The sequence below is a fragment of the Selaginella moellendorffii genome, unplaced genomic scaffold, assembly GCF_000143415.4.
Source record: "Selaginella moellendorffii unplaced genomic scaffold, v1.0 SELMOscaffold_127, whole genome shotgun sequence".
NCBI lineage: Eukaryota > Viridiplantae > Streptophyta > Lycopodiopsida > Selaginellales > Selaginellaceae > Selaginella > Selaginella moellendorffii.
Window position 1 is genome coordinate 108,001 of NW_003314388.1, and position 22,774 is coordinate 130,774.

General features: G+C 42.8%; 6 protein-coding genes and 2 long non-coding RNA genes across 9 annotated transcripts; all 8 read right to left on the reverse strand.

The window, feature by feature from the left end:
- Positions 1 to 203: 203 nt before the first annotated feature.
- LOC9650245 (phosphate transporter PHO1 homolog 3) lies at positions 204 to 3,384 on the reverse strand. Its single transcript, XM_002992007.2, has 13 exons — positions 2,870 to 3,384; positions 2,321 to 2,805; positions 2,215 to 2,263; positions 2,080 to 2,151; positions 1,886 to 2,015; positions 1,702 to 1,822; positions 1,390 to 1,642; positions 1,222 to 1,326; positions 1,118 to 1,162; positions 914 to 1,066; positions 561 to 839; positions 366 to 502; positions 204 to 296 (listed from the first exon to the last, which is right to left on the reverse strand). Exons 1-13 carry the CDS (start codon positions 3,122 to 3,124, stop codon positions 221 to 223), a joined length of 2,160 nt encoding a protein of 719 aa, XP_002992053.1. The 5' UTR covers positions 3,125 to 3,384; the 3' UTR covers positions 204 to 220.
- A 670-nt stretch (positions 3,385 to 4,054) lies between these two features.
- LOC112343019 lies at positions 4,055 to 4,456 on the reverse strand. The gene is made up of 3 exons (XR_002991151.1): positions 4,368 to 4,456; positions 4,156 to 4,311; positions 4,055 to 4,097 (listed from the first exon to the last, which is right to left on the reverse strand). It is a non-coding gene; the product is annotated as an uncharacterized LOC112343019 (long non-coding RNA).
- Positions 4,457 to 4,479: 23 nt separating this feature from the next.
- Positions 4,480 to 4,826, reverse strand: LOC9650246. The gene is made up of 4 exons (XR_002991150.1): positions 4,801 to 4,826; positions 4,688 to 4,750; positions 4,569 to 4,631; positions 4,480 to 4,511 (listed from the first exon to the last, which is right to left on the reverse strand). It is a non-coding gene; the product is annotated as an uncharacterized LOC9650246 (long non-coding RNA).
- A 2,659-nt stretch (positions 4,827 to 7,485) lies between these two features.
- LOC9650247 lies at positions 7,486 to 9,000 on the reverse strand. 2 transcript variants are annotated; one of them, XM_024665800.1, is made up of 10 exons: positions 8,941 to 9,000; positions 8,754 to 8,883; positions 8,581 to 8,670; positions 8,462 to 8,527; positions 8,277 to 8,396; positions 8,141 to 8,215; positions 7,974 to 8,076; positions 7,855 to 7,902; positions 7,679 to 7,800; positions 7,486 to 7,616 (listed from the first exon to the last, which is right to left on the reverse strand). In XM_024665800.1, coding segments are annotated over exons 1-10 (849 nt in total). In that variant the 5' UTR covers positions 8,943 to 9,000; the 3' UTR covers positions 7,486 to 7,523. The 2 variants fall into 2 exon arrangements, with proteins under 2 accessions (XP_024521568.1, XP_002992055.2); XM_002992009.2 differs by having other exon boundaries at positions 8,581 to 8,679.
- Positions 9,001 to 13,219, reverse strand: LOC112343017 (chromosome transmission fidelity protein 18 homolog). The gene is made up of 25 exons (XM_024665799.1): positions 13,034 to 13,219; positions 12,683 to 12,982; positions 12,568 to 12,632; positions 12,384 to 12,515; positions 12,086 to 12,331; positions 11,944 to 12,030; positions 11,787 to 11,888; positions 11,651 to 11,722; positions 11,506 to 11,604; positions 11,398 to 11,459; positions 11,307 to 11,351; positions 11,183 to 11,256; positions 11,069 to 11,136; positions 10,949 to 11,017; positions 10,821 to 10,900; positions 10,686 to 10,767; positions 10,551 to 10,629; positions 10,414 to 10,501; positions 10,211 to 10,361; positions 9,983 to 10,159; positions 9,865 to 9,924; positions 9,593 to 9,816; positions 9,458 to 9,551; positions 9,325 to 9,407; positions 9,001 to 9,269 (listed from the first exon to the last, which is right to left on the reverse strand). Exons 1-24 carry the CDS (start codon positions 13,200 to 13,202, stop codon positions 9,357 to 9,359), a joined length of 2,676 nt encoding a protein of 891 aa, XP_024521567.1. The 5' UTR covers positions 13,203 to 13,219; the 3' UTR covers positions 9,001 to 9,269; positions 9,325 to 9,356.
- A 130-nt stretch (positions 13,220 to 13,349) lies between these two features.
- Positions 13,350 to 16,514, reverse strand: LOC9650248 (phosphate transporter PHO1 homolog 3). Its single transcript, XM_002992010.2, has 13 exons — positions 16,007 to 16,514; positions 15,458 to 15,942; positions 15,353 to 15,401; positions 15,217 to 15,288; positions 15,023 to 15,152; positions 14,840 to 14,960; positions 14,528 to 14,780; positions 14,360 to 14,464; positions 14,256 to 14,300; positions 14,052 to 14,204; positions 13,699 to 13,977; positions 13,504 to 13,640; positions 13,350 to 13,442 (listed from the first exon to the last, which is right to left on the reverse strand). The coding sequence occupies exons 1-13, from the start codon at positions 16,259 to 16,261 to the stop codon at positions 13,367 to 13,369; spliced, it is 2,160 nt and encodes a 719-aa protein (XP_002992056.1). The 5' UTR covers positions 16,262 to 16,514; the 3' UTR covers positions 13,350 to 13,366.
- A 302-nt stretch (positions 16,515 to 16,816) lies between these two features.
- On the reverse strand, positions 16,817 to 18,483 carry LOC9650249. Its single transcript, XM_024665802.1, has 9 exons — positions 18,419 to 18,483; positions 18,320 to 18,373; positions 18,207 to 18,269; positions 17,806 to 17,868; positions 17,605 to 17,748; positions 17,393 to 17,548; positions 17,251 to 17,334; positions 17,130 to 17,191; positions 16,817 to 17,067 (listed from the first exon to the last, which is right to left on the reverse strand). Exons 5-9 carry the CDS (start codon positions 17,617 to 17,619, stop codon positions 16,935 to 16,937), a joined length of 450 nt encoding a protein of 149 aa, XP_024521570.1. The 5' UTR covers positions 17,620 to 17,748; positions 17,806 to 17,868; positions 18,207 to 18,269; positions 18,320 to 18,373; positions 18,419 to 18,483; the 3' UTR covers positions 16,817 to 16,934.
- A 2,569-nt stretch (positions 18,484 to 21,052) lies between these two features.
- Positions 21,053 to 22,773, reverse strand: LOC9650250. Its single transcript, XM_002992012.2, has 11 exons — positions 22,669 to 22,773; positions 22,536 to 22,606; positions 22,349 to 22,478; positions 22,176 to 22,274; positions 22,057 to 22,122; positions 21,872 to 21,991; positions 21,734 to 21,808; positions 21,567 to 21,669; positions 21,448 to 21,495; positions 21,268 to 21,389; positions 21,053 to 21,205 (listed from the first exon to the last, which is right to left on the reverse strand). The coding sequence occupies exons 1-11, from the start codon at positions 22,738 to 22,740 to the stop codon at positions 21,113 to 21,115; spliced, it is 999 nt and encodes a 332-aa protein (XP_002992058.2). The 5' UTR covers positions 22,741 to 22,773; the 3' UTR covers positions 21,053 to 21,112.
- Position 22,774: the final 1 nt, after the last annotated feature.

Here is a 22,774-nt window from a genome sequence, read left to right on the forward strand (position 1 = left end):
TTTGTTTTTCCTTTTTATTCTCGTTTGATAGTAAGTTCTGGCTTCGACTGGCTACCAGGACAGACCTTTGTAAATCGGAAGATGATGAGGTAAGGTTGACAATGCCCAAATGCCCAAATGCCTTACAAATTCTGCTAGCCCAAATATTCTGTTTAGCAGGTCAGAACACTCCGTCTATTTACAAAAGATTCTGTTTACAAAAAAAAGGGAGGGAAAAACATCAATCCACAAACGGCAGAGGCACCGACTTGACAGCACGAAACTTTCCAACGTTGTTGAAATGCTCGTTCTCCAGCCTAGATCAAAGACATTGCGAATTTTAGGGCCAGAGAATCGAAGAGATGGAAGAATGTGACGAGATTTACCTGTAATAGTTCCATTGTCCACGCCTGATAACTTCCAAGCTAGCCACGATGAGCGACAGCCCCTTGGGATTTATCCCTGGCATCGAAATCGGTATCAAGGATTGGAGCCACGCGAATCTCAGCAAAATGTTTGACACCTACATTGTCACCGAGAGCTTTAGAACTGAAACCGATAAGTTGATGGCAAGAACTTACAATGGCGAAGTAGTAGACCGACTTGTATGGGATAGCGAGCTTGTCCCTGAGCCAGGGATTGGCGGAGTTTCGCTCGAGAAGGCCCCAGTCGTAGACTAAATCCCAGTAAGTTGAGACAATGGCTGCTGTGGCTGAGATGGCGATGGTGAAGCCCAGCAGCAGTGGATCCTTGTAGTATCCGTAGGCCAGCCTCGCTGCCACGGCCAGGATCGCCGAGAAGTATTTGAGAGCGTTGTACAGCTGCATCACATCCTTCTCATCGTACCAACGCCGTAGACACTGTCATGAGGAGAAGGAGCTACGTAAGTTACCAAGGAGGAGCTCAACAGAATCTGCGAGACGCATGAAGTTACCTGCGAGAAACGGCACCAGTAAGGTAGCAACGCCATGACGAATCCAAACGTGATGAAGGTCGGGTTCTTGAGGCAGGCATTGCTGTTGCGGTCCTTGAAAAATCCACCACCGAAGTAGCATAGAACGTATTCCAAATCCCTCAGTGCCGGAACCTGCAACTCAAAGTTTGTCACAAAGCTGAGAATGAGGCTGGCCGATTTTACCTGACTCGTAAGCTGGTCTGCGAGAAGAAAATCCGTGATGATAACCTGTCATACAGACAAAACCATGAATACCAACTTGATATATCACGAGAGACACTGCGAACCTTGTAGAATGGCGTCAATAGGCAATGCCAAAGGGCGTTCAGGAAAAAGTAACGGGTGGCGCGGTAGAGTATGTTGAACGGCATAAACAGAAGCACGACCATTCCCTGAAGTACAACACGGAAGTTCAGGCATTTGGTACAAAAAATCTTCTAAAGCAAAATCCTTACGGCGACAACGAGGAGCGGGATGATTTCCTGATATGTTTGGCAGCATATCTCACCAGCCGTCACTTGCAAGTGTAGTATCAATCCACTCAGAGCTAATGTGCTCAGCCCCGTTGCGAGTAAAAACACATCTCGGAAGCGTAGCTCGGACTTTCGGTTGAGCCCAAGAATAAACGTGTGATTTATTCTGGTCCTTCTCCACATATATATGTTTAGTCCGTAAAGGAAGAAGTGCAGCATTACTGCTGCAAGCATACTGTAAAGAGAAGTATATCTCATGAGAAAGTTAGACAAAGATATTAGCTGAGGTCTCACCTGAAAATCGGGAACACTGCATCCATGTATGTCGTAGCATATTCACGAACATATAGCCTCTCGACGCGAATGGTTAAAACGAGAGACACTAGAAGAGCAACAGAGAGACCAAAGAATACACCTGCGCAAACAAAGCTGTTAAGTTAACCAGGCACCTTGAGGACTCTCAAGAACATCGCATTACCTACAAAGAATGATATCCGGTGCCTCTCATTCCGGGCCTCGGGTCTCAAAACTTGCATTGCGTCGCGACGGTTTGAATCCGTGAAATGCTTGGTGAAGAGTACCTCTACTTTTTCCATAAGCTTTTGGATCTGAAAGTGAGAAACATCGAGTGGCATTGACACCGATGGAGAATATTAATGTGCGATCACTTACAATCTCAGATTGTCCGATGTATGAATCTTCTACGGCTTTCATGTACTTCCTTCCAAGGTTCCGCTGAGTAACCTGGAGGCATCGTACAAAGAATCTGTGTCAATTAAACCGGTGGATGTCAAAAAGCTGGCTGACCTTGTCGTATTTCTTCAGGAGCTTTGAAAACGCAATTATGTTCAATGAGCTGCAGAGGAAAAGGACAACATGAAAACACGAACTTTCGAAAAGCGAACTTACGTACCAAAAGTTTCTCAAGATGTAGAGGCCCTTGTAAAACTCCACGAAGGCGTTCTGAAGCATCTCCTCGGCTCGCTTCAGTCGCCGCGAGTTTAAGTTCGTGATGGACTTGTTGGCCAGCTCCGCGAAGAGAGCAGCCAGCGCGTCGGCTGGCTTCGCCGCAGGGATGTCAATCTTTATCTGTCGCACGCTCCCTCCATCTTCCTCCACCACGGACAGGTGGCCATGGCTGCTAGCGTTGCTCTCCCCGTTTCCAGCGTCTAAGTTGTCCACGGATTTCTTTGCCGAGAGGAGAGCTTCCATCTGGGAATCCAGCGCCGTCGCCTGCGTCACGAGCTCCTTCTCCTTGGACTTGTAAAACTTGTTGAGCTTGGCCAGCTCCTCATCGAGCAGCCGAAAGAACGTTCTCTCGAGCTCGTTGTGCGGGCTACCAACACCCAAGAACGCTGTCTGGAACTCCATGCCATCGCTAGTTTGCTTTGGCTCGATCTATATCCACAAAAGAAAAAGTGTCACAACGTTAAGTGAATCCCGAAGAAGAAGAATCTCATACCATGATCATCTCTTCCTCCCGTGCTTCCGGAGAGGTCGGCGATCGCGCCCCCCGCGGCGAATGCGCATGTTGGAATCCGCTGACGAGCCTCCGGAAGTTTGAGATCCTCCTGGAGAGGTGCGGCTCGCTCTCCTCTTGCCATTGCTTCTTGATCTTGGCCATATGCTTGACGATCTCCTTGCCCTGCCGGTAGTCCAAGTACGCCTCCCTCCATTCCGGGACCTGCTGCGTCTCAAACTGCTTGCCAAACTTCATCGCGATCGAGATCGATTCAGCGCGAGCGACAAAGAAATATCGATCGGCCCTCCCTCCTCGCAGATCCAAATCGGCCCCACTCTAATCGAAATGCTGCTTTCTCAGATCGAAAATCTCACCTCGCACTCCGCTTCAATCCAAATGCCAGTTAAATCTCATCTACTGCGGGAGCTGGAGAGATTTCCAGCGTTATAAGCTAGGGCTTTATTAGAGCTCTATAGAAGTCATTACAACTCGATCCACTCTAATGTGTCAGAAGAAAATCACCATAGCCAAACACACTAGGACAGACTGTTTGGCACACGTGGAAGAAATGCGGATTAATATATATAGCCTCTTGACCTGGACTTGAGTACGTTAGAGAGAAAAAAGGCTTTCAAAGGATATAGTAAGCAGTCATGTGATGTTTCTTGTTGGAACTTAAATATCAAAAGGGCTGCAACCAATGATGATTCGTGGACATCAACTATTATATAAGTGGAACTGAGGTTATTTTGCCCGTACACAAAAGTTTTAGTGTTTTTATACACATGTCCAAAGGAGCCAGCAGTAAGCGCGAGGGATATATCCGGAAAGATTTCAATCTTGACAAGGCCACTTGATTTTTCTTTCCCTACTCCTTCTCTGCGCTTGTCGCCACCGATGAAGATGTTTGGACTTTTTGGACTTTTTGTGCGCGTTGGCGTGGCTCCGGCTCGGCTTCTTCACCTTCTTGCTACCACTGGAGTGCCAAGTTTTCTAGTCAGTTTGCTTGAGAGTGCAAGCTCAAGTTTGACTCTTTACCTGAAGGTACTCAACACCAAATGCATCGCTACAGCCGCTGGTAGCACCAAAACCGCCATCGCCTAAGAGAGGAGAAGTAAATTAGAGCTGGCAAACACGCAACCGGAAATAAATCTCTTACGAGAAACCAAACGAGCTCTTTACTCGCCACCTCGTGCTTCAATAAAAGCCCGCGAACTGAGTTTTGCATCTGAAAGTAAGTGAGAAGAATCAGAAGCTGCCAGTAATATTCGGCTTCTAAGACTTACCTTATTGTGATAATTTACAGCCGAGGACAGTGCCTCCTTGGAAACTTGCTGCACCTTTTCGATGTGAGGAGCAGCGTATTCTTGAGATTTCTCGTAATAAGGACGGACGTATGCAGCAGCTTTGTCTACGTGCGGCCGAAGCTGTTTCCGTAGAGACTGCAAATGAGAGAAAGGATGTAAGAAACCTATCCGATACATGGACGATTGCAGACCTTGATGCGAGGCATAAGTTGTTCGTTCGCCTTAACAAAGTGGGGCGACAAGTGAACATTATAGGCCTCTGACACTTTAGAAGCCAGAACTTTGCCGTTCGTGGAGACAGTACTCCAGTACGCACTCGCAGAAGGGCCTACTTTCTGGAGAAAAAACGAAGCTCATCTTAAAGCCATTGACAAAAGCAAGATAATGTTTACCTTCTTAAGAGTATCTACGTGAGGTTGAGCCCATTCCTTCGCCGTTGTGGCGTGTCGAGAGGCCTGATACAGATAATGGTTATAGATGAGACATGCTATTGAAGAAATAATCGGCTTACGTGCTCCGCAGCTTTCTTAAAAACTGGTTCACCGTGCAGGGTCCAATACACTGCCGAAGTTGACTATACAGGCACAACAGATGAATGAAAATATCAACAAAAACACTTTTTACCTGTATCTGCGCTAGTCGGCCCGCGGTTCATGGTGGCAGCCAAGCCTCGTAAACCTGCAAATCTTGTCACAACGAACGACGAATGAAAAATCGAAACACCTTATAAAGTTCCTGAGCCTTTGCAGCTGCCTCGGACTTTGCCTTTAGCAGAAGATTCTCAGCTATCTTACGTGCCTCTTCAGCATCACGCGTTTTCTTTCGCAGATGGGTACTGCTCTTCTCGGCCTGGTTAGAAAAAGAGAATTTTTCTCGCATCAAAGGATTCGAAAAGGATAATCTTCGTGCAAACCTGTGCGAGTTTTGTGGTTAGCTCATCAACTTTGGCTTCCGACAATTCCAGCTTGTCTTGCAACTTCTGTGTGTTTTCCCTCGACTTTTTCAAGTTCCCCTCGAGTTGTTCCACCTAAAAGTCGCGGTGTTACGACAGAACAACAAGAAAGTACGACCGACAAATTCCACCACCTTTGATAATTCTTCCGCCTTTGCTTTAAATTTTCTTCTCCAAATCGCCAGATGCCCAGTTCTACCCACAGCACAGTCACTTCCAGTCCAAAAAATCGATCTATAGAACTCACCTGGAGAGAATCTATTTCGCTCTCCAATGAAACGATTTTTTTGCTCTTCTCAAAGGACTCTTGCTTCGCTTGCTTTAAGTTAGAATCTGGCAAGGAGGAAAAACACATTAGACAATGTATGGATGATAAAAGGAATTTTCTCTACCTGTGACCGATAGCCGTGCCTCCAGCTCTAATACTTGCTTGTGGAGCTCAATAATCTCCCGATTTAAAATATTATTTTGTGAGTCATACATATGTTTTACAATAATTAAATATACATGTGTTTTTTTCATATATTTTGTAAAATTTTACAATTGTTTACAAACTGCACCTTAGGTACACCTCTCCTTTTAGCAAATATACTATAAACAATTAACAATAATAATTCAAAAAACAATCTATAAAAGTTTAAATAAATGTCTTTTTCCAAATTGGTTAAGATATTTAGCGTTAAGTGTCATTAAGTTTAAATATGTGACATCTCAGGAAGTTAAAATTTATAGTATTAGAGTAGTTTTATGTCTAACTCTGTTAATTTCTAAGGGAATCACACTATATATTGAAATTGATATTTGGTAGTTAAATTTACTTCGGTTGGATTTGACATAAAGGGTAAGGTGTCAAGAGAATAGAACTTTTGGAAGGACTGTAATTTTCAATTGTTGTTCATAAAGGCGTAAACTTGTAAGGAAGCAACTAAAAAAAAATAAATTTATAAAGGTTTAAATATAAAATAAAGGATTTATAAAAAAAAGTGTATCTTTTTTATATGCTTAAGGATTTTAAAATATTTAAGGTTAAGTGTCTTTGGATTTATAAAGCTAGATGAGTTCTTGGGAAGCTCAAATTCAAAAGTTAATTATATAGATTTTCTTAAGCTTTATTTATTTCATGCTTATTTTATGGCAGGGGTAGAAGCCTATAAAATGTATTACTAAAAAACACAAATATGTTTAAATTTTTATAACACATGTGTGTGCCTCACAAAATAATATTCTAAACACATACATGTATTGTTGTCCCCATTTTCACATAGTAAATAAACATGTATTATTGTTTGCCATGTATGCATGGCAAACAGACATATATATTATTATTTGCAATATATGTATGGCAAAGTCCAAATCAATGCCACATATGTAATTTTTCACACTATATAAATTTCATTCCATGTTAATTATTTTGACAGATCAGCACTTAAAGTTTGTGAATGTGATATTTTTCAATACGCAAGTTTTATTTTGAATTTGAATGGCATAGGCTAAGCTCACAATTTAGTGTGTAATTAAGAATGCAGAGTTAATGTGTTATAGTTGAACAAGATCCACTTGCTTGCAAAAAAATTATTGTTCTCAACACCCTAAGCACCTAGAGAAATGTTTTGCCTCACCTCTTAATAAAATCCAATGGCATAAACATTAGCTCTGTGATACTTACCCAACACTATTGCTTTTTAGGGAACATAGGGCTCACAATCAGCTGCATTACATTGGCTCGCTTAAGATGACTTATGAGGATCTGGAGAACAAGAAGGGAATTCTTCTATAGTTGTTACTTAGCCATGGTTTCCTTTACTTTACTTATGCACTAGCTTCTTCTTCTAAGTTAATGAGAGATCCTGGAGTCATCAAGGTTTGTGGTATGTGCATAATTCACAAGACAGACGAGAGTTTCCCTCTCTAATCTGCTAGCAGCAGACACTTTCAGGATGTAGAGCTTTGCAAGCCATAATGGTCAGTAGAGCTCTTGAACCAAAAGTATCTTGGAGAAAGAAGGGAGAAGCATTCAGAGTGAAGTAGACTGGAGCATGATGAGCTCGAGGATCAACAATTGATTCATACTAGGACTGAAGGAGTTAACCTTACAAACCAAGCAGCACAGTGAAATGGAGATGCTTTTCCAAAAGGGGACCGATCTGTAGCAAATCCATCATATTTTCCTCCTCCCAGTGACATAAGAACATCCGTGAGACAGCTCCACATGCTTAAGTATAGGGAATATGGTTAGGTTCAACAATTTTTCCTTATCTAAAATGAGGTTAGGTTAACCATAGTTTCACAAAGTAATCCTTTAGTTCATAACTAGGGTTTATGAGAAATGCAACATTACCTTGAAATTTTAAAATGCATGTAAAAAGAATAAAAAGTGTAATAGTTTATAAACAACTCAGGAAGAAAAGGCTGCTACAACCATATCCACGCTTCTCTCAATCTCTTTCAAGTACTCAACGAGAATTCTTTGCTTGTAAGAGCCACCTTCCTGCTTATAAGCTTTTGCTCAAAAAACCAAGAAAAGAAAGAAAATGAAGCAATGAGACTTACTGTTCTAAGAAGAATTCGCTCAATGCGTTTCTTAGCCATTTTGCGAAGATCTACGCTCTTAACTGGGCCACCGCCCAAGTCCACTCCGGACCTTATCATGCTATCCCAAGCTTCGCTGTCAGCTATAAAAAATGGAACTTGTCTAGCTACGAGAAAAGGAAGATGCAAAAGCGAACCTGAGATTATATTCTCGAGCAGTTCCTCAGCTTCGTCTACGACTCCATCTGCTTGCATCAAACAAAGAAAAAAGGATTACAGCGTAAGTTTGTTGTGAGAAACGATTGAAGCTACAAACCTCTCTTGGCATAGCTTGTCTTTGCAAGAAACGTTGCTGCATAAAGTTGTAGCACTTTTTGTAGCAAAGCCAGCAATCCGGGCTTATCAGCATCTTTTTTGGCCTTTCTAGCAACGAAAAATGTAAAAATATATGAAAATAAAAGAAAGGAAACCTTCCATCCATACCTGACGAAGTTGAGCGTTCACTTCTGCGAGAAAACCGTCATCCAAGTAGCCGGCACTTTCCCTGTGCATCAGCTCCTGAGATTCAGAAAGAAAAAAGGAATTTAAAAAGAACAAACATCTACAAAAACAGAGATACCTTTCTGACTCTTTGCAACGCATCAGGATCACGAGGCGGCCAGACAATTTCTTCGTTTTTGGAGCCCGCGACTGGTTCTAGAATCGCCATAAGCACATCTGTGGAAGTTTCAATCTTTTCCTGTTGATTCAGACAAATAAACATTCTTTCAGACAAAAATTGGGTGATAACAGATATGTGTAAACCTCTGTCTTCTGTACAATGCGCTCGACTAGCTGCATTATGTTGGATGCAAGCTCTTCAAGATCCACCTTCCAAATTTTATTTTTTACAACAAGATAATACGAAATGGATGAAACCTTACCTCATCATCTTCCGATTTACAAAGGTCTGTCCTGGTAGCCAGTCGAAGCCAGAACTTACTATCAAACGCCAGGACATTCTCCGCAACTATCTGTGGTAGCTAGAGAATAAAAACGAAAAACAAAACTTTCAGTGATCATTATTTAAGTAGCCAGTTCTTTCCGACTCGCTCACCAGTTGGGAGTCTGTGCTCCGCAGCTTATCTATCAATCGATCAATCTCTTCGCCGCTGCTCGATTCTGATGCCTGGCTGGAATCAGCAGCAGCAGCACAAATGCAAAAGTTTCTCCTTGTCTCCGAGCACCTGAGAGAGATATAAGCAACGAAAAAACAACAAAACACAGGGTAGGAGGTGACTCACATTCGCAGATTCGGCTCCGCAATGCTATGAACTCGAAGAGCCCAGGGCCTCTTTGGAACGTATCCAGAAGCCTAGCAAAATAAAATATGAAAGAAAGAGGTTTACATCTGAAACACCGGAGAACCCTCGTTACCCAGTGGCCATTTCCATTGGAAGACCGAATACAGCAGAATGCTGAAGCAGCAGCAGCCGCCATTGTCGCCATTGCAACAACAGCTTCAAAAGAAAAGGGAGGGGATTCTGAACGAAACAAATCAGCTTTGATTCTCTTAAGTTATTGGATTTGAGTGTCCATAATTATTAATCGAAGAATAGCTACAAAACAGCAGCTGCAAATCAAGAATCAAACTCTACCTAAAGGGAAAAAAATCGCTGGACACGCACCTAGAAAGGAGAAGAATACACGATCATCGCGCTCATAGAAAATCACGCATAAGGACGGGCTTCTTCACAGCGTTTGTAAATCCCTGAAGCAAAGAAAACGCTCAGCTATGCACTACAAAAAGAAGCGTCCGACCTCGTGAAATTTAAAGAGCAATGGCCTCGAATCTCTTTTAGCTGTTGAAACTTCCCGTTTGGAGGAGTGGCCTTCCGTGCTTCCTGTTCTAAACCTGCAACGACAGTGTGGATTTGAACAGCACAACGAGCCTACCTGTCAAAGAAAGAAGCTTTCTTCAAGACAGTGTTTGCCTTGACAACTTCGGTCTTAGATGTTGTCACGAGTTTTCCAGTGGATGTTGAAGCTGATACGATTGTCCTCTTTTCAATGGTAGTAGACTTGACAATGGTATTATTGTTGGCAGAACCAGATGGCTTCTGCTGGAATGGTTTAGAGGACCGCTTTGCAGTTTCGCGTTTTATCGCTTCTATTTCAACCTGAAATATCGCATTAAGCATGCATTCTTTGTGTGTGAGCTTCTGCACCTCGTGGCTCAGCATCTGTTGAATGGTTGAAGAAAGTTCTCCATGGCTGTGGGCGTATTCCTGATAGGCAAGGAAGAATGAAATTCAAAACTTATAAAACAGAAACAATAACGATTACCTTGAAGGTTATAAAGGTGTGCAGTGGAGGATCTAACAGGAATGCTTCCCCCGAGAACTTTTGTACTGTGAGATTGTCAGCCTTGGACTTTTTGTACCGAAGTCCATAACTTATCATTGTATCCACAAGCTGCTTAAGGTCTTCGCGTTCTTGCTGAGAAAGAAGATTAGACGCAACCTGCACGTACCACGGCATCAGCACGCTGAAAATACGTTATCTAGTTCTTACGGGCCGCAACTTGGGAGCCAAAATCGATAACAAAGGAGAAAGAACATCCTGGATCAAAGAGGGACACAAAATGGTTCGCGATAGGGCCGGTGTCATTGAAGTCAGCCACGACTTCAAAATTTCTGTGTTTGCTGCATGGACTTGACGATTTCTGGAACGACAGAAACCCATCAGTACAGACTTTCTACAATATTAAACCATACCTCTGAAATGATTTCGGCCACTCAAGCTTAGGCCGAACAGGCTGCGAAATCAAACGGCGAATAGCAAGTTTAAAAGAAGGTCGATACGCTGTTTCATGCAGAGTGAAAAAGGTCTTTGGAACAAGAACAAACGGTACCATTCAGAAAAAACTGCTGCTGCGAAGCTGTTTTTCGTCCAAAAATATCTGACGCGCCTATCACTTCCAGGCATTGAAGCTAAGAAGTAGCAATGAAGACCAATGAGGCAGACAAAAACCAATTTCGATATTTACCGTCTTTTGGAGGTATACATCATGATAATGCACATGCAAGAAGTTCTCAAAAATACCCTCCATTCCAAGGTCATACTCTCCGCTGCATAAAAACATTAGCAAATAAGCAAATAATTCTAGAACTTTAGAACGTACTGGTTCGCATAAACGTCATGGACCCGACTGAACTCCGTGTGTGCCTGCTTCATTCTGGTTCTGTTTCTAGTCCAGAATGTCTAGCAAAACCACTTAAGCAGATAGAAAATGAATTGGAAGCAACTTACCTCAAGCCATATGTCGAACATGCTGCTGGTCATGTCTTTTTTACCAATAACCTGAGAAGCAACTTCTAGCTGCAAAGTAGAGCGCCTTAGAAAGTTTGATAAAAAAAATGGCAGGATTACCGCTTTCAGCGACTGTCCGTTCCGAAACAAGAACTGAAGAGTGTTTAAACACGAGCGAATATCTGATTCTGTAATTCGAGTCAAAAATTTGCGCCGACAGCAATTGTTTGTTACCAGTGTGCACAGCGAGGGCAGCTAGAGCGCGTGTGTCCACCTTGTAACCTTCTGACTTGCAAATGAAATTTAGTCTGCATAGACACCGTGAGTGGTTTTGAAGAGCAAATGAAAAAGTTACAACCTTGTCACTATCCTATGAGGACTTGGAGGAGAAAATATATGAATCCTGCCAAAACTGCTGTTAAGATACAAAAGAGATGGTGTTGTGGTACCGGGCAATTTGACGCAAAGGCCGTAAGGCAGGAGCATAAAGGTCGTTGCAAATGCAAATGATCTGTGCCACAAAAGTTGGCGAGGTTCTCTATAGGACGCAAGCTTACGGGTCTAGATAGTCGAGCGATGGCAGTCTTCTTCCTTTGAGGTTTGGACATTTTATCGTCGTTATCATTTCGTGACACAGCCTTCGCCTCTGCAGAAAGCTGTAGCAAAAATGATTCAATTAACGTTTTGTAAATTGACACATACCAGATCAACTAAAAAACTGACAGACGATTTCCCTTCCGTGCCGCTGACCGCTCCGTCTATTTCATCAAGAATCTGTCAATGACATAGCATTCAGTAAATCTTCCACATTTTCTCTACGAGAGCAGTGAAAAATTACCAGACAATTTGGCTTAGAATCTCCTGTGACTGTCTTCATTTGAAGAGCATCCAAAATTTTGGTCTGAAAAGAGGAGGCTGTGCGATCATCACTGGCATTAATCTGCATGAGTTGAAACGATACATACAAGGAACTTGAATTACAGGAACATGCCAACCTCGACGACGCGGTATCCACAATGCTTTGCTGCAACATGTGCAAGCGTCGTTTTCCCAAGGCCCGGAGGGCCACATAAAAGAAGGACCTGCTTCAAAGAAGCCATAAAACTGTTGTACATGTAGCAGGGACCAAAGAGGTACCTTTTGATCTGGCCGGTCACCTGAAGAACTCTTATTATCACCTGAAGAGCTCTTGTCATGACCTGAAGAACTCTTGTTATCGTTGACGCTGTTCCATTTGCCCTTCGCCTCATATCGTTTAAACTTGTTATCAGAAGGTTGTTGCCCAAGCTTGTGTTGTTGCAAAGCTTTGAGAACCTCTTTAGGTGTAGAGTGCCTTGTAACACCGTAAACGCATAGATCCCACTGCTTCAACCAGCTTAAGACCTACTAATGAAAACGTTACACACATGAAACAATCCGTAAAATCATGACACACCTCTCGATTGATCTGTTCATCGCTCAAAAGCTCGGTGAACGACTTCGGCGAGTATTTATCAACCCACAGCTGGTCAATCCTCTCCGCCGAGACAGCGATAGGATCTTTTTCCTTCTCAGCGAGCTCGCAAGCCTTTGAGAAAATCCATGAAAATAAATTGATCAAGAACGAAAAGCTGCCATACTTGTTTGAACTGTTCGAGCTCCAGTTGTTCAATCATTTTCTCGATGGGCATCGAGAGAAGCTGGTCTGGAGCAACAAAGTCGAGTTAAGTTCGTCACGAGTCCAAATGATCATACCTTGTTTCTTCTCACGCAGCACCGGCTGAGGAGAGAAGTTTCTATCAACTTCGGCATAGACTCGTTCACCTGATGGCCCAGTTATGGAAATCAGCTCCCCGGCAATGTCCGCCGCACGCTTTCGCGGGAAATGGTGTTGATCCAATTCTTCGCGAAAATTTTCTTCCCGGCAATCTTCGAGAACCATGGTACTTTCCTCTTCCACGGCAATCGCGCATTCCTTTCTCGCTATAGCATCTTGGACTCTCCTTGATTTGATCGGCGACACGCACACATCGGGAATCACGAGCTTTCTCTTCACTATAGGGGAAAAGGAAAAATCCATGAGAAATTTCAGAATGTTGGCCAAACCTGGCAGATCGCGCTGCGCATCCTCGCCGCCGCCGGCATTCACATCCTCAAACCCTCCCCTGCCCTCCTCAAACCCATCGGAGCCCCGCCGCCGCTGGATCTGATCAAAGAATGCTTCATCCATGAGAAGCTCTTCGTCCTCCATGGCCTGACCCTGCTCCATCGCCATCCACTCGAGCTCATCGTCGCCAGGCTCCTCCATAGCCGCCACAACTCAAAGCCCGCCAAAATGCCTTACATAGTCTGCTAGCCCAAATATTCTGTTTAGCAGCTAAGAACATTCCGTCTATTTACAAAAGATTCCGTTTACAAAAAAAAAGGGAGGGAAAAACATCAATCCACAAACGGCAGAGGCACCGACTTGACAGCACGAAACTTTCCAACGTTGTTGAAATGCTCGTTCTCCAGCCTAGATCAAAGACATTGCGAATTTTAGAGCCAAAGAGATGGAAGAATGTGACGAGATTTACCTGTAATAGTTCCATTGTCCACGCCTGATAACTTCCAGGCTAGCCACGATGAGCGACAGCCCCTTGGGATTTATCCCTGGCATCGAAATCGGTATCAAGGATTGGAGCCACGCGAATCTCAGCAAAATGTTTGACACCTACATTGTCACCGAGAGCTTTAGAACTGAAACCGATAAGTTGATGGCAAGAACTTACAATGGCGAAGTAGTAGACCGACTTGTATGGGATAGCGAGCTTGTCCCTGAGCCAGGGATTGGCGGAGTTTCGCTCGAGAAGGCCCCAGTCGTAGACTAAATCCCAGTAAGTTGAGACGATGGCGGCTGTGGCGGAGATGGCGATGGTGAAGCCCAGCAGCAGTGGATCCTTGTGGTATCCGTAGGCCAGCCTCGCTGCCACGGCCAGGATCGCCGAGAAGTATTTGAGAGCGTTGTACAGCTGCATCACATCCTTCTCATCGTACCAACGCCGTAGACACTGTCACCGAGAGAAGGAGCTACGTAAGTTACCAAGGAGGAGCTCAAAAGAATCTGCGAGACGAATGAAGTTACCTGCGAAAAACGGCACCAGTAAGGTAGCAGCGCCATGACGAATCCAAACGTGATGAAGGTCGGATTCTTGAGGCAGGCATTGCTGTTGCGGTCCTTGAAAAATCCACCGCCGAAGTAGCATAAAACGTATTCCAGATCTCTCAGTGCCGGAACCTGCAACTCAAAGTTTGTCACAAAGCTGAGAATGAGGCTGTCGGAATTTACCTGACTCGTAAGCTGGTCTGCGAGAAGAAAATCCGTGATGATAACCTGTCATATAAACAAAAGCATGAATAACAAGTTGATATGTCACGAGAGACACTGCGAACCTTGTAGAATGGCGTCAATAGGCAATGCCAAAGGGCGTTCAGGAAAAAGTAACGGGTGGCGCGGTAGAGTATGTTGAACGGCATACACAGAAGCACGACCATTCCCTGAAATACAACACGGAAGGTCAGGCATTTGGTACAAAAAATCTTCTAAAGCAAAATACTTACAGCGACAACGAGGAGCGGGATCATTTCCTGATATGTTTGGCAGCATCTCTCACCAGCCGTCAATTGCAAGTGTAGTATCAACCCACTGAGAGCTAATGTACTCAGCCCCGTTGCGAGCAAAAACACATCTCGGAAGCGTAGCTCGGACTTTCGGTTGAGCCCAAGAATAAACGTGTGATTTATTCTGGTCCTTCTCCACATATATATGTTTAGTCCGTAGAGGAAGAAGTGTAGCAGTACTGCTGTAAGCATACTGTAAAGAGAAGTATATCTCATGAGAAAGTTAGACAAAGATATTAGCTAAGGTCTCACCTGAAAATCGGGAACACTGCATTCATGTATGTCATAGCATATTCACGAACGTATAGCCTCTCGACGCGAATGGTTAAAACGAGAGACACTAGAAGAGCAACAGAGAGACCAAAGAATACACCTGCGCAAACAAACTGTTAAGTTAACAAGGCACCTTGAGGACTCTCAAGAACATCGCATTACCTACAAAGAATGATATCCGGTGCCTCTCCTTCCGGGCCTCGGGTCTCAGAACTTGCATCGCGTCGCGACGGTTTGAATCCGTGAAATGCTTGGTGAAGAGGACCTCTACTTTTTCCATAAGCTTTTGGATCTGAAAGTGAGAAACATCGAGTGGCATTAACACCGATTGAGAATATTAATGTGCGATCACTTACAATCTCAGATTGTCCGATGTATGAATCTTCTACGGCTTTCATGTACTTCCTTCCAAGGTTCCGCTGAGTAACCTGGAGGCATCGTACAAAGAATCTGTGTAAGTCAAACCGGTGGATGTCAAAAAAGCTGGCTGACCTTGTTGTATTTTTTCAGGAGCTTCGAAAACGCAATTATGTTCAACGAGCTGCAGAGGAACAGGACAACATGAAACACGAACTTTCGAAAAGCGAACTTACGTACCAAAAGTTCCTCAAGATGTAGAGTCCCTTGTAAAACTCCACGAAGGCGTTCTGAAGCATCTCCTCGGCTCGCTTCAGTCGCCGCGAGTTTAAGTTCGTGATGGACTTGTTGGCCAGCTCCGCGAAGAGAGCAGCCAGCGCGTCGGCTGGCTTCGCCGCAGGGATGTCAATCTTTATCTGTCGAACGCTCCCTCCATCTTCCTCCACCACGGACAGGTGGCCATGGCTGCTAGCGTTGCTCTCCTCGTTTCCAGAGTCTAAGTTGTTCAAGGACTTCTTTGCCGAGAGGAGAGCTTCCATCTGGGAATCCAGCGCCGCCGCCTGCGTCACGAGCTCCTTCTCCTTGGACTTGTAAAACTTGTTGAGCTTGGCCAGCTCCTCGTCGAGCAGCCGAAAGAACGTTCTCTCGAGCTCGTTGTGCGGGCTACCAACACCCAAGAACGCTGTCTGGAACTCCATGCCATCGCTAGTTTGCTTTGGCTCGATCTATATCCACAAAAGAAAAAATGTTACAACGTTAAGTGAATCCCGAAGAAGAAGAATCTCATACCAGGATCATCTCTTCCTCCCGTGCTTCCGGAGAGGTCGGCGATCGCGCCCCCCGCGGCGAATGCGCATGTTGGAATCCGGTGACGAGCCTCCGGAAGTTTGAGATCCTCCTGGAGAGCTGCGGCTCGCTCTCCTCATGGCTTTGCTTCTTGATCTTGGCCATATGCTTGACAATCTCCTTGCCGTGCCGGTAGTCCAAGTACGCCTCCCTCCATTCCGGGACCTGCTGCGTCTCAAACTGCTTGCCAAACTTCATCGCGATCGAGATCGATCCAGCGCGAGCGACAAAGAAATATCCCTCAGATAGATCGGCTCTCCCTCCTCGCAGATCCAAATCGGTCCCACTCTAATCGAAATGCTAAGCTCGCTCTCTCAGATCGGAAATCTCACCTCGCCCCACTCCGATTCATCCCAAATGCCAGTAAAATCTCACTAAGCGCTGCCGCCGCAACAGGAGCTGGAGAGATTTCCAGGAAGCAAACAAAGAATGGGGACCTAGGAACACACGTTATAAGCTAGGGCTTTATAGAACTCTATAGAAGTCATTCCAACTCGGTCCACTCTAGGACAAACACACTAGGACAGACTATTTGGCACACGTGGAAGAAATGAGGATTAATATATAGCCTCTTGACCTGGACTTGAGGTGTACGTTAGAGAGAAAAAAAGGACGATGCCAATTTTATCCATCACAAAGGATAAAGTAGTAGAATTGTGACTTTACTGTTTCTTGTTGGAACTTAAATATCAAAAGGGCTGGAGCCAATGATGATTCGTAAACATCAACTATTATATAATGGAATTGATGATATTTGCGCGTACACAAAAATTTTAGTGTTTTTATACACATGTCCAAAGGAGCCAGGAGTAAGCGCGAGCGATATATCCGGAAAGATTTCAATCTTGACTGCCACTTCGTTTTTCTTTTTCTACTGCTTCTCTGCGTGCTTCTCTGCGCTTGTCGCCGCCGATGAAGACGACGACGATTGATGCTTTGACTTTTTGGACTTTTTGTGCGCGTTGGCGTGGCTCCGGCTCGGCTTCTTCACCTTCTTGCTACCACTGGAGTGCCAAGTTATCTAGTCAGTTTGCTTGAGAGTGCAAGCTCAAATTCAACTCTTTACCTGAAGGTGCTCAACACCAAATGCATCGCTGCAGCCGCTGGTAGCACCAAAACCGCCATCGCCTATGAGAGGAGAAGCAAATTAGAGCTGTCAAACACGCAACTGGAAATAAATCTCTTACGAGAAACCAAACGAGCTCTTTACTCGCCGCCCAGCCTGCCGACACCTCGTGCTTCAATAAAAGCCCGCGAACTGAGTTTTGCATCTGAAAGAAAGTGAGACGAATCAGCAGCTGCCAGCAATATTCGGCTTCTAAGACTTACCTTATTGTGATAATTTACAGCCGAGGTCAGTGCCTCCTTGGAAACTTGATGCACCTTTTCGATGTGAGGAGCAGCGTATTCTTGAGATTTCTCGTAATAAGGACGGACGTATGCAGCAGCTTTGTCTACGTGCGGCCGAAGCTGTTTCCGTAGAGACTGCAAATGAGAGAAAGGATGTAAGAAACCTATCCGATACATGGACGATTGCAGACCTTGATGCGAGGCATAAGTTGTTCGTTCGCCTTAACAAAGTGGGGCGACAAGTGAACATTGTAGGCCTCTGACACTTTAGAAGCCAGAACTTTGCCGTTCGTGGAGACAGTATTCCAGTACGCACTCGCAGAAGGGCCTACTTTCTGGAGAAAAAATGAAGCTCATCTTAAAGCCATTGACAAAAGCAAGATAATCTGTACCTTCTTAAGAGTATCTACGTGAGGTTGAGCCCATTCCTTCGCCGTTGTGGCGTGTCGAGAGGCCTGATATAGATAATGGTTATAGATATTATGCTTTATTTCGTTAAAGTGGGACTTATTCAGTAAAGTGGGACATTAATTAGCATGTGTCCACATGCCATTTCCTAGTACTTAATTAATATTTATTAATATTTCTATCAGTTTTTTAATTTATTTTTTTATATTTCACAATATTATAACACAAAATCATATGAAAAGTTTTTAATTTATAAATTATAAAGTTAAAACTTCAATTTTTTATTGTTGTTATAAAAATGGCATGTGGCCACACACCATAAGTGGGATAATGAAAAATCCCACTTTAACGAAATAAAGCATTATTGAAGAAATAATCGGCTTACGTGCTCCGCAGCTTTCTTAAAAACTGGTTCACCGTGCAGGGTCCAATACACTGCCGAAGTTGACTATACACGCACAACAGATGAATGAAAATATCAACAAAAACACTTCTTACCTGTATCTGCGCTAGTCGGCCCGCGGCCCATGGTGGCAGCCAAGCCTCGTAAACCTGCAAATCTTGTCACAACGAACGACGAATGAAAAATCGAAACACCTTATAAAGTTCCTGAGCCTTTGCAGCTGCCTCGGACTTTGCCTTTAGCAGAAGATTCTCAGCTATCTTACGTCTTCAGCATCACGTGTTTCTTTCGCAGATGGGTACTGCTCTTCTCGGCCTGGTTAGAAAAAGAGAATCTTTCTCGCATCAAAGGATTCGAAAAGGATAATCTTCGTGCAAACCTGTGCGAGTTTTGTGGTTAGGTCATGAACTTTCGCTTTCGACAATTCCAGCTTGTCTTGCAACTTCTGGCGTTTTCCCTCGACTTTTTCAAGTTCCCCTCGAGTTGTTCCACCTAAAAGTCGCGGTGTTACGACAGAACAACAAGAAAGTACGACTGACACCTTCTTTGATAATTCTTCCGCCTTTACCTCCAGACTCTGAATTTTCTTCTCCAAATCGCCAGATGCCCGCTTCTACCCACAGCACAGTCACTTCCAGTCCAAAAAATAGATCTATAGCACTCACCTGGAGAGAATCTACTTTGCTCTCCAATGAAACGATTTTTTTGCTCTTCTCAAAGGACTCTTGCTTCGCTTGCTTTAAGTTAGAATCTGGCAAGGAGGAAAAACACATTATACAACGTATGGATGATAAAAGGAATTTTCTCTACCTGTGACCGATAGCCGTGCCTCCAGCTTGTGGAGCTTGATAATCTCCCGATTTAAAATATTATTTTGTGAGTCATACATATGTTTTATAATAATTAAATATACATGTGTTTTTTTTCACATATTTTGTAAAATTTTACAATTGTTTACAAACTGCCGACCCTAGGTACACCTCCCCTCAGCAAATATACTATAAACAACCAATAATAATAATTCAAAAAACAATCTTTAAAAGTTCAAATATAAAGGAAAAATGTCTTTTTCCAAATTGGTTAAGATATTTAGAGTTAAGTGTCATTAAGTTTAAATATGTGACATTTCAGGAAGTTAAAATTTATTGTATTAGAGTAGTTTTATGTTTAACTTTGTTAATTTCTAAGGGAATCACACTATATATTGAAATTGATATTTGGTAATTAAGTTTACTTGGGTTGGATTTTACCTAAAAGGTAAGGTATCAAAAGAATAGAACTCTTAGAAAAATTGTAATTTTCAACTGTTGTTCATAAAAGAGTAAACTTGTAAGGAAGCAATTAAAAAGAAAATGATTTATAAAAGTTTAAATATAAAATAAAGTATCTTTATTATATCCTTAAAGATTTTAAAATATTTAAGGTTAAGTGTCTTTGGATTTATATAGTGTTGAGTTAGATGAGTTCTTGGGAAACTCAAATTCAGAAGTTACTTATATAGATTTTCTTAAAGCTTTCTTTATTTCATGCTTATTTTATGGCAAGGTGGGTAGCATAGGTAAAAGTTTATAAAATATATTACTGAAAAAAACAAATATGTTTAAATTTTTATAACACATATATGTGCCTCACAAAATAATATTTTAAACACATACATGTATTGTTGTCCCCATTTTACATAGCAAATAAGCATGTATTATTGTCTACCATGTATACATAGCAAATAGACATATATTGTTATTTGCAATATATGCATGGCAAAGTCCAAATCAATGCCACATATATAATTTTTCACACTATATAAATTTCACTCCATGTTAGATATTTTGACAGATCAGCACTTAAAGTTTGTGGATGTGATATTTTTCAATACGCAAGTTTTATTTTGAATTTGGATGGCATAGGCTAAACTCACAATCACTGTATGCTTAAAGTTATTTCCCTAACAAAACCATTATAATGCTAAAATCTTTAGTGTGTAATTAAGAATGCAAGAAATCAATAGAGTTAATATGTTATTACAACTACAACAAAATCCACTTGCTTGCAAAAAAATTATTGTTCTTAACACCCTAAGCACCTAGAGAAATGTTTTGCCTCACCTCCTAATAAAACCCAATGGCATAAACATTAACTCTGTGATACTTACCCAACACTATTGCTTTTTAGTGAACATAGGGCTCACAGTTGGCTGCATTACATTGGCTTGCTTAAGATGACTTATGAGGATTTGGAGAACAAGAAGGGAATTCTTCTTTAGTTGTTACTTAGCCATGGCTTCCTTTACTTTACTTATGCACTAGCTTCTTCTTCTAAGTTAATGAGAGATCCTGGAGTCATCAAGGTTTGCGGTATGTGCATAATTCACAAGACAGACGAGAGTTTCCCTCTCTAATCTGCTAGCAGCGGACACTTTCAGGATGTAGAGCTTTGTAAGCCATAATGGTCAGTAGAGCTCTTGAACCAAAAGTATCTTGGAGAAAGAAGGGAGAAGCAGTCAGAGTGAAGTAGATGGCTGATCAACTGGAGCATGATGAGCTCAAGGATCAATAATTGATTCAGGAGTTAACCTTACAAACCAAGCAACAAATGGAGATGCTTCTCCAAAAGGGCACCAGCTAGGAGAACGATCTGTAGCAAATCCATCAAGTGTGCTTTTTGCAAGCTATTTTCCTCCTCCCAGTGACACATCCGTGAGACAGCTCCACATGCTTAAGTATGGCAACAAGATCAGTAAGTAGTACCGTGACGACACACAAAGCACGAAAGAGAACGTTTTCTCCTTATATAAAATGAGGTTACGTCAACCATAGTTCCCTAATCCTTTAGACCTTGAAATTTTAAAATGTATGTAAAAAGAATAAAAAGTGTAATAGTTTATAAACAACTCAGGAAGAAAAGGCTGCTACAACCATATCCACGCTTCTCTCAATCTCTTTCAAGTACTCAACGAGAATTCTTTGCTTGTAAGAGCCACCTTCCTGCTTATAAGCTTTTGCTCAAAAAACCAAGAAAAGAAAAAAAATGAAGCAATGAGACTTACTGTTCTAAGAAGAATTCGCTCAATGCGTTTCTTAGCCATTTTGCGAAGATCTACGCTCTTAACTGGGCCACCGCCCAAGTCCACTCCGGACCTTATCATGCCATCCCAAGCTTCGCTGTCAGCTATAAAAAATAGAACTTGTCTAGCTAACCACGAGAAAAGGAAGATGCAAAAGCGAACCTGAGATTATATTCTCGAGTAGTTCCTCAGCTTCGTCTACGACTCCATCTGCTTATATCAAACAAAGAAAAAAGGATTACAGCGTAAGTTTGTTGTGAGAAACGATTGAAGCTACAAACCTCTCTTGGCATAGCTTGTCTTTGCAAGAAACGTTGCTGCATAAAGTTGTAGCACTTTTTGTAGCAAAGCCAGCAATCCGGGCTTATCAGCATCTTTTTTGGCCTTTCTAGCAACGAAAAATGTAAAAATATATGAAATTAAAAGAAAGGAAACCTTCCATCCATACCTGACGAAGTTGAGCGTTCACTTCTGCGAGAAAACCGTCATCCAAGTAGCCGGAACTTTCCCTGTGCATCAGCTCCTGAGATTGAGAAAGAAGAAAAAAGGAATTTAAAAGAACAAACATCTACAAAAACAGAGATACCTTTCTGACTCTTTGCAACGCATCAGGATCACGAGGCGGCCAGACAATTTCTTCGTTTTTGGAGCCCGCGACTGGCTCTAGAATCGCCATAAGCACATCTGTGGAAGTTTCAATCTTTTCCTGTTCATTCAGACAAATGAACATTCTTTCAGACAAAAATTGGGTGATAACAGATATGTGTAAACCTCTGTCTTCTGTACAATCCGCTCGACTAGCTGCATTATGTTGGAGGCAAGCTCTTCAAGATCCACCTTCCAAATTTAATTCTTTACAACAAGATAATACGAAATGGATGAAACCTTACCTTATCATCTTCCGATTTACAAAGGTCTGTCCTGGTAGCCAGTCGAAGCCAGAACTTACTATCAAACGCCAGGACATTCTCCGCAACTATCTGTGGTAGCTAGAGAATAAAAAGGAAAAACAAAACTTTCAGTGATCATTATTTAAGTAGCCAGTTCTTTCCGACTCACTCACCAGTCGGGAGTCTGTGCTCTGCAGCTTATCTATCAATCGATCAATCTCTTCGCCGCTGCTCGATTGTGATGCCTGGGTGGAATCAGCAGCAGCAGCACAAATGCAAAAGTTGCTCCTTGTCTCAGAGCACCTGAGAGAGATATAAGCAACGAAAAAACAACAAAACACAGGGTAGGAGGTGACTCACATTCGCAAATTCGGCTCCGCAATGCTATGAATTCGAAGAGCCCAGGGCCTCGTTGGAACGTATCCAGAAGCCTAACAAAATAAAATATGAAAGAAAGAGATTTACATCTGAAACACCGGAGAACCCTCGTTACCCAGTGGCCATTTCCATTGGAAGACCGAATAGAGCAGAATGCTGAAGCAGCAGCAGCCGCCATTGTCGCCATTGCAACAACAGCTTCAAAAGAAAAGGGAGGGGAT

Excerpts from the sequence above, each read along its gene's own strand:
- LOC9650245 (XM_002992007.2), bottom strand. The coding sequence starts at position 3,124 with ATGAAGTTTGGCAAGCAGTTTGAGACGCAGCAGGTCCCGGAATGGAGG. Across the intron at positions 2,264-2,320 it reads TACATCTTGAGAAACTTTTG|CTCATTGAACATAATTGCGT; the intron begins GTACGTAAGTTC and ends TTTCCTCTGCAG. Across the intron at positions 840-913 it reads ACTGGTGCCGTTTCTCGCAG|TGTCTACGGCGTTGGTACGA; the intron begins GTAACTTCATGC and ends TCCTCATGACAG.
- LOC9650247 (XM_002992009.2), bottom strand. Across the intron at positions 8,216-8,276 it reads CGTTGCAAAGAGTCAGAAAG|GAGCTGATGCACAGGGAAAG; the intron begins GTATCTCTGTTT and ends TCTGAATCTCAG. Across the intron at positions 7,903-7,973 it reads GACAAGCTATGCCAAGAGAG|ATGGAGTCGTAGACGAAGCT; the intron begins GTTTGTAGCTTC and ends TGATGCAAGCAG.
- LOC112343017 (XM_024665799.1), bottom strand. The coding sequence starts at position 13,202 with ATGGCGATGGAGCAGGGTCAGGCCATGGAGGACGAAGAGCTTCTCATG. Across the intron at positions 12,332-12,383 it reads ATGAACAGATCAATCGAGAG|GTCTTAAGCTGGTTGAAGCA; the intron begins GTGTGTCATGAT and ends TTTCATTAGTAG. Across the intron at positions 12,031-12,085 it reads GTGACCGGCCAGATCAAAAG|GTCCTTCTTTTATGTGGCCC; the intron begins GTACCTCTTTGG and ends TCTTTGAAGCAG.
- LOC9650248 (XM_002992010.2), bottom strand. The coding sequence starts at position 16,261 with ATGAAGTTTGGCAAGCAGTTTGAGACGCAGCAGGTCCCGGAATGGAGG. Across the intron at positions 15,943-16,006 it reads GGGAGGAAGAGATGATCCTG|ATCGAGCCAAAGCAAACTAG; the intron begins GTATGAGATTCT and ends TTGTGGATATAG. Across the intron at positions 15,402-15,457 it reads TACATCTTGAGGAACTTTTG|CTCGTTGAACATAATTGCGT; the intron begins GTACGTAAGTTC and ends GTTCCTCTGCAG.
- LOC9650249 (XM_024665802.1), bottom strand. Across the intron at positions 17,192-17,250 it reads AAGAGCTCGTTTGGTTTCTC|GCGATGGCGGTTTTGGTGCT; the intron begins GTAAGAGATTTA and ends CTCCTCTCATAG. Across the intron at positions 17,068-17,129 it reads TTGGTGTTGAGCACCTTCAG|TGGTAGCAAGAAGGTGAAGA; the intron begins GTAAAGAGTTGA and ends TTGGCACTCCAG.
- LOC9650250 (XM_002992012.2), bottom strand. The coding sequence starts at position 22,740 with ATGGCGACAATGGCGGCTGCTGCTGCTTCAGCATTCTGCTCTATTCGG. Across the intron at positions 22,479-22,535 it reads GCGGAGCCGAATTTGCGAAT|GTGCTCTGAGACAAGGAGCA; the intron begins GTGAGTCACCTC and ends TATCTCTCTCAG. Across the intron at positions 21,390-21,447 it reads ACTCGAGAATATAATCTCAG|CTGACAGCGAAGCTTGGGAT; the intron begins GTTCGCTTTTGC and ends TATTTTTTATAG.